At 29.7% G+C, this 12,731-nt stretch overlaps 1 protein-coding gene across 1 annotated transcript; it reads left to right on the top strand.

Moving 5' to 3' along the window:
* The first annotated feature begins 11,470 nt into the window (after nucleotides 1-11,470).
* Nucleotides 11,471-12,707, top strand: LOC101239549 (interferon regulatory factor 2). The gene has a single exon (XM_065801213.1). It carries the CDS (start codon nucleotides 11,635-11,637, stop codon nucleotides 12,634-12,636), a length of 1,002 nt encoding a protein of 333 aa, XP_065657285.1. The 5' UTR covers nucleotides 11,471-11,634; the 3' UTR covers nucleotides 12,637-12,707.
* Nucleotides 12,708-12,731: the final 24 nt, after the last annotated feature.

Here is a 12,731-nt window from a genome sequence, read left to right as displayed (position 1 = left end):
AAAATGAAAAATGTATATTTATGTATATTTTAATAAAATTATAAACGTGTTGAAAATTTTTCAACACGTTTATAATTTTTATTAATTTATTAAAATATTTATTAATATAAAATATTTATAATTATAATTTATTAAAATATACATAAGCATTTTAAAGTTCTATTTATGCTAAGTTTACAGCCTTCCCAAAACAAGGGAGCTATTAAGTTGACAACTATAATTCTTAAACACCTAAGTTATTCTTGTGGTAATTTCAAATTTGTCAATAGATAGTTTTGTCAATAATAGTTTGTCAATAATAGTTTTATAAATTTGTCAATAATAGTTTTACAAAGAGTCAGTAATAAATGCAATAAAATAATTTTTTTTGGGTGTAGCTCAAGACTCTTAAACATCAGTTGGGTTCCTATAATAATTTTAAATAGTTTTTTAAAAATATATGTTGGGTCTCAAAAAAATATAATGCACAATTAAATGTTTTGCTCAAAAATAATTGTAATTGTGCAAATACTTTTTTTGCAGAATCTTTAATTATTGTAATAATTCTTAAACTTCCTTCATTCTATTACAGTAAGAAAATAAAAAATACTTTTTTTAAGCTGTAAAAATATTTAAAGCTCTATGTTTATCAACTTTTCTATCAAGTAAGTAAATTTGTTAAGTGGATAGCTAGTGTAAAAACCTAAAGAAAATGCTTCTCTAAAGAATCTTTTTAAAATTTTTTTTGGGTGTAGCTCAAGACTCTTAATCATCAGTTGGGTTCCTATAATTATTTTATAAAAAGTTTTTAAAAATTATATCATGTTGGGTCTCAAAAGATGCAAAATTATATAAAAATTTCAAAAATAATTATCATCTTATAAGAAGCATTATGAAAAAAATTATAATAATTTTTTTTTTTTATGTGCTATTTTTAGTTTTAGTTGAAAAATTTCATTTTCTAGGCAGTGAAATCTAAAATAATATATATTTTTTAAATGATTATTTTTGAAAATTTTTAGACCTAATATGATATATTTTTAAGACCCAACATGATATACTTTTAAAGAACTTCTTTTTTGATAATAATAGGGACCTGTCTGATGTTTAAGGGTCTTGAACTAACCCTATAAATACTTTTTTTTGAAAATATTTTAATTCCAGTATTATTTTATTATATAGAACACATTTAGAGGGTGAGAGCAGGATTTTAAAAAAAAAGTTGTTTTATTAGCCACCCTAATGTCTATGTCTTCATATTAAAACTATTATGTAAAATTCAGTTTATAATATCAAACATGTTAAAAATACATTTGAAATATTTAAAATACATTTGAAATATTTAAAAATGTCAAATTTTTTTAATTTCAAAAAAATAAAAAAATATAATGCACAATTAAATGTTTTGTTCAAAAATAATTATAATTGTGCAAATACTTTTTTTGGAGAATCTTTCATTATTGTAATAATTCTTAAACTTCCTGCATTCTATTACAGTGAGAAAATAAAAAATATTTTAAGCCGTAAAAATATTTATAGCTCTATGTTTATCAACTTTTCTATCAAGAAAGTAATTTTGTTAAGTGGATAGCTAGTGTGAAAACCTAAAGAAAATGCTTCTCTAAAGAATCTTTTCCTAAAATGAGTATTACCAAAGTTTTTATGGCGCAATAAATAATGCTTGTTGTGTATATATAATTGCAACATTAAGAATACAAGCATATGCTTATAACGAATATAAAATTAAATTTTGTCTAACAAGTAATTTCTTTAATGAGTAAATAGTTATGAGTTAATGAGTAGATAGTTCAAAACTAAAAACTCACAAAAAACTGTTAAGAGGAGCAGCTCGCATGGCTCGCTATTTTCAATTTAGGAGAGCATACAAACAAAAAAACATACACACATACATACATACATACATACATACATACATACATACATACATACATACATACATACATACATACATACATACATACATACATACATACATACATACATACATACATACAAATATGTATGTATATATATATGTATATATATATGTATATATATGTGTGTATATATATATACATATATATATACATATATATATACATATATATATATACATACATATTTGAAAAAACTTTTAATTAATTATATTTGTAAGCTTTTTTAGAATGCTTGCTGATTATAAAATAAAAATTTAACTCATCTTATGCAATGCTTTTTTCTTGTATTTAAAAAAAAAAAACTAGTTACAAAGATTCTAAAAAAATTAATAAATTTACTACCAAATAAATTAATAAAATAGTTAAATTCTGTAGTAAATTATCAAAAAATATTAACAAAAAGTGAAACAACAACAATATTACGGAATAGTAACGAATATTAATATATTACGGTACTATGCAAAATATTACATTACTACGGTAGAAGAGTAACTTCGTGACGGATGTATCGTGTTTAATTTTTAAATATAAAAAGTAGATTATATTATATGTAGGTGGTGGGGGCAATATCATCAGGCAGATAGAGATTATACACTAAGATTAAAAAAGTGTTCCATGAAAAAAGAATTTTTTTAGGTCAACAGATATTCACACTTTATATTCAAATTTTTAAAAACATTTTGTGACGTCCGAGAAAGTTATAGAAATTTAAAAAATTATTCAAAAGCCAAAATGTGATGCTGCATTATTTTTACAACAGATGGTCTAAAAAAATAAAGTTTTAAAAACAGCAGTTAAAATTCTGAAAATTATTCTAAATAGTGTTAAAAAGTTTTTCATTTAATCTTTTCTTTTTATTTTTTTTGCTATGTTGTGGATAAACACAATTTTATTTGTAAGCTCTAGTTTCCTCTAGCATAATCAATCCAAACCAAAATTGTTTGGACTTTTCTATAGTTGAAGAAAGTTTTTTTTGTGTTATATGGTTGTTTTTTTTACCTAAAACTCAATAAACTCAGGCTTTTTCTTAAAGAAAACTTGAATCAATGGAGTAATTAAAATTTGAGGACTTTTTGTTTTTCGTTTTTTTTCTCTCTCTCTCTCTCTCAAAAAAAAAAAGTTATAAATCTTTATAAAAAAATTAAAGGCATTTTGTCAACCATTTCTGTTCGATTGCATTAATTTTTTAAATGCAACAAAAAATCTCTGTAAATTTTTTTTTTTCTGTTTTTAACTTTTCCAAAAACTATTTAAAGCAAATTAACTTTGAAAAATTTTCATGTTTATGTAAATTACTTTTCACTAACTGATTTTAACAATTGCCAAAAATTTTTACATTATCTGATATGAGTTTTTAAGATACTCATTTTTTACTGTGATAAAGTTTTTTAAACTTTTTTAAATACTTTTTTTGGCAATTGCTTTTTAATTTTAAATGTTTGAGTCTTTCAAAGTGTCTGAATTCACTGTTTTGTTTGTTTGTTTGTTTTTGATTATTTCTGATCATCTCTTGGCATTTTTTTAACAAGCAGTTTATAAAATCGATCAGATAAAACATTTTCAAATATTCTATATTATGGAAAATTGGTAGTTCAAACTTTAATGTACATGGTTGGGCTTCTTTTTTTATTATGAAACTTTTTCCAGTTGTGTTAAGGTGCTCTAAAAGACTTAATGGTCTTGTCACAGACGTTAAATGAGGAAGTCCACGCTGTCTTTTTTACCAATGTCGCTTTTATGGCATGGGCATCGATTATATGACCAAAGTATCAGTTATATGGCCAGAGAAATTTTGGTAATCTTTTATTATTTTAGTAGCTTTTTGTAAAACATCGTTGTTGATGGCTGCAAGGCTATAATATGTAACATCGTTGTTGATGGCTGCAAGGCTATAATATGTAACTATCGGACTTGTTGTTATGTTATAGTTTGCTACAATAATATAATAATAGCTCTATAGTCGATATCGATAACCTATAGATTTATAGTTATGTTTTAGCAAGCTGTAAAGCTACAATGCATGTTGTTTTAAATAGAGAGTGGCGATGTATCGTTTAACGATAAGTCGATTAATCGCGTTATTTAATGCATCGAAACGATGCATTGAACACGATACATCGACGTATCTAACGATATCAAATGATACATCGTCGCTCCCTAGTTTTAAATCTTTTTATAATAGTTAATAGAAGAAACCCTGGGCCTGGAAAAGCTATTGTTATGTCTAATTGTTTTCTTTTTTTTATAGTCAGGTAACTAAATCTAGTGCAAAACAAACAAAACTTTTATAGCTAAAGATAATAACAAAGTTAGATCAAATGAAAAATTAGTAAATTACTGGTTAAACTAATAAACGAAATGTCGCAATCTTTACCCTTAGATATGAAAGTAGATGATAATCTTATTCTTGATCAAAAAACAATTGCTTCCAAATTTAATAAATATTTTGTAATTGTCGGACCAAACCTTGCCGAAAAATTCCGAACCTTAAAAATTTAATAAAGGAAATGACCTCGAAACTCGTATCTAAATTTTTTGATTTGTCTTATGAGAAGAGTTTGAAAGTGCTTTTAAATTGTTAAAGCCAAATAAAGTAGTTGATCCTGATAATGTCATTGGGAATGTTATTATAAGTTGTTTTGACGTTTTGAAAGGCATACTTTTTAAAATTTTTAAATTCTCTATTAATCAGGTAGTTTTTCCTGACGATTTAAAAATAAAGAATAAATTCAGAGTTGCAAGCTTCTTACCAGTGCCGCCGTGAGGGAGTCGGGTCGCGAGAGACAGTTTGTCCCGGGCGGCAGGTATCAGAAATGCAAAATGAAAAGAAGGTACCTAAAACAAAAACAAAAAATAAGTCCATCAAATATAATATAGGGAAATTTTGATAAATAAGGGTACCAATCAGGGTTGCTGTCCCAGGTGGCGTGACAGCTCTCGGTGGCCCTGCTTCTTACTAACTGTTTCAATATCAAATGTTGAATTTGGGCATAAAATATCGTATTGTTTTGGAAACTCTGGCAAGTTTTCATCATCAGTAGTTAAAACTGTGCTGAAAAATTGTTTAGTTTGCTAGCGAATTTTGAAATTATTTCATGAGCCACTTTGATTGAGTTTGTAATTTTCATACAATTTTGAATGTCACTTATTCCAGGTCAATGCAACCACATAGTATTAACTCACTTCCAACTTCTATGTTACACCATATTTGTTCGATTTGTTTTTTTGCAGTACATCATTTTAAACTTTGAAAGAATTTATTGAGTGTTTTACGTATATGCAAACACCACCACCTTTGCCATAAATTCGGCCTCGTTCAAACATAAAATATCCTTGAATGCTTTTTGTATAGCAATTTTTCCACCATTTTTCACAAGCAAACATAATATATAGATTATTTAGTTCTATTTCAACTATTAGTTTGTTGTATTTATTGTTTAATAAAGTTGCAATTGTGTACCAACATTTTATATTATTGCTTGATTTTTTCAATCATGATTTCCTAATTTTTCTTTCTTAAGTAGTACTAGATCATTAACCTGTATCTTATCATCTACAACTTTATTTTGAGACAGGACTAACCTTCTAAATTTATACACAGGCTTTCTTAAAACATTTACTTGTGGATATGAACCATGATTTGATTTTTTATCTTTTATATCATATAACTATTTTCTGATTTTTGTTACTTTGTTATTTCAAATTCCATAATAAAACTCGTTTTAGTTGTTCTCTTTGTTTATATTTCTGCATTCTTCTCTAAAAATCTTTGATTTAAACCTTTCAGTTTCTGTAAAATCTGGATTTATATAAATATTCTCGTATTATTTTGAGTCTCTTAACTCTTTTAATTTTTTTAAGATCAATATATATATATATATATATATATATATATATATATATATATATATATATATATATATATATATATATATATATATATATATATATATATATATATATAAATATTTATATATACAATTTTATAATACAAAAATAAAGAAAGAAATCGATTTCCTAGCAGATGTGTTGGCTGAAAATGGATATGAAAAGAAAAAAATCCAAAATCTTGCAAATATAGTTATGAAAAAACGACACTCAAATAATGAAATAGTCTTATCTAACAACAAAGCAACCATGCCAACTATATCACTACCGAGCATCTCAATATTATCACAAAAACATCGAAAAATCTTCAGGAAAGCAGGTTACAAGAAAGTCTTTAAATTTAATGCAAATCTTAAATCTAACTTCACGCAACAAAAGAAAACTTTCATCAAGTAGCTACCCCGGAGTATACTTAATAAAATGCGCGTGTAAACAAAAATAAATTTGCGAAATATATATATATATATATATTTGTTCGCATTTTTGTCGTTGTTTACAAAAACAAACAAACAAGGCTTCTGAAAAAAGATAATAATGATCTTATCATCAGAACCTTTTACAAGTTTTTTACATCAATACATAAACAAGACTAAAAAAAATTACAATAAATTGTGATATAATTTGGAAATATAAATCAAACCACTAATGTTATATATAATAAAAAAAAGTCTGATCTTATCGTAAGAATTTATAAAAACGCAAATATATAAATATAAGAGAAGTGGGAGCATAACTGCATATGGAGGCACAAACATATTTTTACATCATATTTTTCAAGACCTTTTTTTTTGAGGATTAATTAATATTTGATATTAGTGGTAAAGATATGTGTTATCAAGGTTATTTCATTAATTGAAAACCATTTTTGATATCAACATAACCTAATAAGCAAGCTATAAAACTGTATTCTTTCTAAAAACTGTCCTAAATCCATGTTGAGACTTTAATAATAGATTGCGTACAGTGTTTTATAATCTTATTTATAACAATTCTCTTCGTCACCTTGCACGGTGTAAGTGAGACATAATAAGTTTTGGCTTTGTTTCCTTTTTTGAGGGTAAGCGTGACATTTAACTTGCGTTGAGACTTAAACACTACTAGGAAGTTTGAGGGGTAAACAGATTCTATCTGTTGACCAGCCTCGCACCCCTTCTTCATCTATTAGGCTGGCGCAGATGTATTTTTAATACATTGTTTCCAGTTTAGGATGTTGAATGCTGGATCTTCTTGACTCAATGCATGGGTTTGCTTGTGTCACTGTTTTTATGACTAGGCAACTCATTCTATTATCTCCTAATGAGGGTACAGCTCTAAAACTCAGTTTTATGGTTCTGAGGCCGGCTGGTAGTCAGGTTTCCCAAACTCTGTGGTAGCTCTCAGAGAGGCTGATTCCATCAACAGCTGAAAAATATCAAAGTATTAACAGTGCCATGTTGCGCATGGATGGTGTCCCTGTTTGTACTTTTGGTGTGCATTGCGGAGGCCACATTTGGAGCCCTTTGTTACGGCTTAGGGTTTATTAGTAGTAATGATGCAATTGCTTGGGCTATTAAACGGTGTTATGAGTACTATCTATGCTTTGAGTCAAGTTCTTCAATCTAATTTAAAAATGAATAGAGTACCAAAAACTATAAAACACAAAAAACCATCATCATCACCAAGTTCTCTAAACCTATCATTCACTAATATTTGTGGTCTTCGAAGTAACTTTTCTTCTGTTGAGTCTTATCTCTTGCAAAGTTCACCAGACCTACTTGCTCTTTGTGAGACTAATTTGAGTTCGGCTGTCTCATCTTGTAATCTTAGTGTTGATGGTTATCTTCCTCTGATTCGTAAAGACTCCAATAGTCACATGCTTGGCCTAGGCATTTACATTCGTAAGAATTCTCCTGTTTGTCGTGAAACTAGGTTTGAATCCACAGACCATTCTTTCATGTGCTTTCGTTTAGCACCACTTCACTCTATTGCCTTTCTTTTTGTTCTATATCGCTCTCCTTCATCTCAAGACTGCACTCTTTTTGATGTTATTTCTGATCATATTGACCAAGCCCCCTCTCTTTATCCATCAGCTAATATAGTTGTTGTCGGTGACTTTAATGCTCACCACTCTGAATGGCTTGGCTCTAGTGTCAGTGACTCTGCAGGCATTAAAGCCCACAACTTTTGCCTTTCTCAATCCCTAACTCAAATAGTCAACTTTCCAACTCGCTTTCCTGACAATCCTAATCATTTATCTTCTCTACTCGACTTATGTCTTGTTTCTGATCCTAGTCAGTGCTCAGTTTCTCCACATTCACCCTTAGGTGCTTCTGATCACAGTTTGATCTCTTTAAAACTCATATCTCATTCTTCTTCATCACCTGAATACCCCTATTATCGAACCTCTTACAACTACAGTAAAGCTGACTGGGATTCTTTCCGTGATTTTCTTCGTGATGGCCCTTGGGTAGAAATCTTTCAACTTCCTGTCGACAAATGTGCTTCTTACGTAACTTCGTGGATTCAGGCTGGCATGGAATCTTTTATTCCCTCTCGACGATTCCAGGTCAAGCCTCACCCTCCTCCATGGTTTTCCTCACACTGTGCTGCTGCAACTGCCAATCGAAACCGTTACTTCCATATTTATCAGCAAAACGATTCTCCAGAAAACAGACGTCTGTTTATTACTGCTAGAAACAACTGTAAAAAGGTTTTGTCTAACGCCAAAACCCGCTATTCTCAGGTCATGAAATCTTGTATCTTATCTCAAAAATTAGGCTCTCGTGACTTCTGGAGAATCTTTAATAATATCAATAACAAGGACAAATCTATAATTCCACCTCTCTTGTATGGTTCAGACTTTGTCACCTCACCTAAAGACAAAGCCGAGCTGTTTGCTAAAAACTTTTCATCAATATCATCTCTTGATTCCACTAATTGCGTTCTACCTGATATTGCCAACAAACAGGTTGATCCATTGCTTGACATTCATATCACTCCAGCATCTGTATCTAAAGTGATTTCCCGCCTAGACTCTTCAACAGCTTGTGGCCCAGACAACATACCTGTTATTGTCTTGCAGAAGTGTTCTCCGGAGCTGTCGTCTATACTCTCAAAACTATTCAACAAGTGCTTATCAGAGTCTTGTTTTCCAGCCTGCTGGAAAGCCGCATCTATTATCCCTATCTTCAAAAATTCTGGGGAGCGATCTGATTCGTCTAACTACCGTCCCATAAGTCTTCTTCCTATCATAAGCAAGGTTTTTGAATCTTTAATTAACAAGCACTTAATTTCTCATCTTGAATCTAATAACTTACTTTCTGACCATCAATATGGATTTCGATCTTCTCGTTCTACAGCTGATTTGCTAACAGTAATAACTGACAGGTTTTATCGTGCATTAGATAAAGATGGAGAGATTAAGGCCATCGCTCTTGACATTTCAAAAGCGTTTGATAAAGTTTGGCATGCTGGTCTTCTCCATAAGCTTTCTTCTTACAGTGTATCCGGCAACATCTTTAAGATCATTGAATCCTTCCTTTCCAATCGTAGCATAAAAGTTGTCCTCGACGGACAACACTCTTCTTCTTATTCTGTAACTTCAGGGGTTCCTCAAGGTTCTATCCTTGGCCCTATACTCTTTTTAATTTACATTAACGATCTTCCAGATATTCTCACATCTAAGGTGGCATTGTTTGCTGATGATACTACCATTTATTCTTGTCGTGATAAGAAACCAACACCCTCTGATTGGTTGGAGGGGGCATTTGAGCTTGAAAAGGATCTCACTTCTGCTACAGCATGGGGCTCACAGTGGCTGGTGAACTTTAATTCAGATAAAACTCAATTTTTTTCAGCCAATCGTTGTCGCAATAATTTAGATCTTCCTATATTTATGAACGGTGATGTACTCGATGAGTCATCTACTCTTCATCTTCTAGGATTAACTCTTACTTCCAATTTTTCTTGGAAACCATATATCAAATTGGTTGCAAAATTAGCATCTGCTAAGGTTGCATCTCTTTATCGAGCTCGCCACTTTCTTACTCTGGGTTCTATTCTCTATCTCTATAAATCTCAAATCCGGCCTTGTATGGAATACTGTTGCCATATCTGGGGCGGATCTTCTAATGATGCCCTTTCTCTTTTAGACAAGGTGCAAAAACGCATTGTAAACATAGTTGGACCTGCTCTTGCACCCAACCTTCAACCATTATCACATCGTCGTAATGTTGCTTCTCTTTCTCTTTTCTACAAATACCATAATGGGCACTGCTCTAAAGAGCTAGCGTCTCTTGTGCCATCTACTAAAATTCATTCTCGTGTTACTCGTCATTCGATTAAGTGTCATCCTTTTTCTGTGACTGTTCCTAAGTGCTCCAAAAACGCTTATTCGTCTAGTTTTTTTCCTCGAACATCAGCTCTTTGGAATTCGCTTCCTTCATCTTGCTTTCCTGATTCATATAATTTGCTATCTTTTAAATCGTCCGTCAATCGTTATCTTGCTCTACAATCTTCATCTTTTCTCTTACAGTAACTTCCAACTTTAATTAGTGGCTGCTTGCAGCCTTGTTGGAAACGAAGATGTTTAAAAAAAAAAAAAAAAAAAAAAAAAAAGTTGTTTAAGCAAATAAAGTTAATTTAGTTTTTTTTAATTTTACTATTTAAAATTGGTATTTTAAAATTTATTTTTTAGTATACTTAATAAAGTATTTATGAGATATAACCTTTATCTTTACAAATAAAATGTTTATCTTTACTAATAAAATATTTTTAGATTAGACCTAGTGTCTACTTCAATGCCATTATAAAAGCGGTTCTAATTTTTTTATTTTGTTTTCATCAACCAAAAAAAAAATTTTTACTATAATTCTTTGGTTATATATATAAAGTTAATTGCTATGCATATCATCAAGAAAATTTATTTTTATTCTTATCAATAAAAACAATTTTTTTTACTTTTTTGTAATTAAAATCTCATTATGATTTTTTGTGAATTGCGTTTTCTGACGCCCCTATTATCTTGACGCACGGGGTACGTTTGCCGCTTTTGCCCCTCCCTCTCGGCAGCCCTGCGTGCGCCACATGTTGTAACTTCGTAATTGTAAATAAATAAAAATTATGCAAATAAAACGTTCCTGTTTATGATGTATGTAAATTAAACATTTCATTGCAATGTATTAGTTTTGAATTTAATATGTCATTATTTTCCATGTAATTTATAAAATTGTTAGGAGTGACAGTTTCATTAAGTTCAATACCAAGTTTGTAAAATTTAAAGAGGTGGCCGAAAAAATATTTTAATAGATTATAGATTTCAGTATATAAATGCAAATGGAATAAACTTAAAATTCTTGTTTTTGCGATTAAGCATGCTTAGTCGCAAATTTCAAAAGGTGCTAGCACCTTTTGAAAATTCACTCCTCGAATATTTAAAGCAACTTCTCTGCAATCAATTTAACGATAGATTTTCAGGTCTTGTAAACTTTTGTTATGGATAAGGGTTTATATGATATATATTTTATGGATAAGGGTTTATATGGTTTATATGATAACATTGTTTGGTTTGTTTTGTTGAATAAAATCTGCTTTGTTTGGGAAATACTATCTATAATAAAAATAATCTACGCCTTTTTTTTTTTGTTTCGCTATAGCAGCTTATTTTTTGTCTTTTCATTAATATTCATGGTAAATTTTGCTCGATTTTTGTTTAACTCGATTGTATCAAAATCCCAGAAGACTCGAATGGAAAGTGAAACTTTATAAAAGATCTAACCATTGACTTACGCAGAATTCTTTCACTTTTCATTTTATAAGAGAACGAAAGTAACAAAATAAAAACAGTATTTTCATGTCTGGTAATTCAAGTCCCAATTTGTTTCGTCAGTCGCTACCAGAATGGTTAAAAGAACAAATAGACAGTGGGAAACATAAAGGAGTGTATTGGATAGACGAGAAAGCTAAAATATTTCATGTTCCTTGGAAACATGCTTCTCGAAATGGTTGGGAAGATGACGATGTTTCACTTTTCAAAGCATGGGCAATATATACTAATCGTTACAAAGAGGGAGTAGATATACCTAAACCTGCTTTATGGAAAACAAACTTTAGGTGTGCAATCAACTCACATAATTCTATAACATTTCTTGCCGATCAAGGGCAAAGAAAAGGTGATTCAGCTCACCGTATCATGAAATTAATTGATAATCCTAAAAAAATAAATAAAAGACTATATTGTAATAATTCTCGTTCAGAGTCAGAAAGTCCGAAAAAACAAGTGAGACTAACCTATCCTCATGGAAAAACTGAATCAAAGCAGTTAATTACGTCATCTGTTTGTGAAGATTGTTTTTCATTAAAAAAAAGGGTTCAATTTGGCTTAAATGCATTAGATTTTTCATCAGAGGAGCATCCATATGCAATGCTGCGAACAAAGTATCAAGAAATTATTGAATCACAACACCATGTTTGTAAAGATAATGATTCAGTTCAACTCACAGATATGTTGTATCAAATTGAATTATATGAATCTAAAAAAGAAAATAAATTTCGCCAACCTAATATTCAAGATCTTTTTTATATAGTAAAGGCTTTGCAGCCAACAGAAGACTCTAATAATGAGTTATCTGGAAATGTAAAATCTGAAATAGAAAATCTCTCAGACGACAGTACTTATGAAAGTATGAATAATATAGAATCAGTTTTGACAGAGATTGAAGTGGTTACAAATGAAGATGAATTAGAAATTGTTGTGAAAAAAGATGATAACAAGTATGGCATAAAAACTTTTAAAATAGAGGACACAAGTAATGATGAAGTTGAAGAGGATGTTATACTCCCAAGAAATATGTGATTTAATTAAAGAATTGTGTATTATTTTTGATATTTCTCATGTTCTTTTTTTTTCAAATATCCATTCATTTATGAGTTTTTTTTTTGTATTTGTGT

This window comes from Hydra vulgaris, chromosome 07 (assembly GCF_038396675.1).
Source record: "Hydra vulgaris chromosome 07, alternate assembly HydraT2T_AEP".
Lineage (NCBI taxonomy): Eukaryota > Metazoa > Cnidaria > Hydrozoa > Anthoathecata > Hydridae > Hydra > Hydra vulgaris.
The sequence above is the reverse complement of the archived record's forward strand: the minus strand, read 5'-3'. Positions and strand labels throughout refer to the sequence as shown.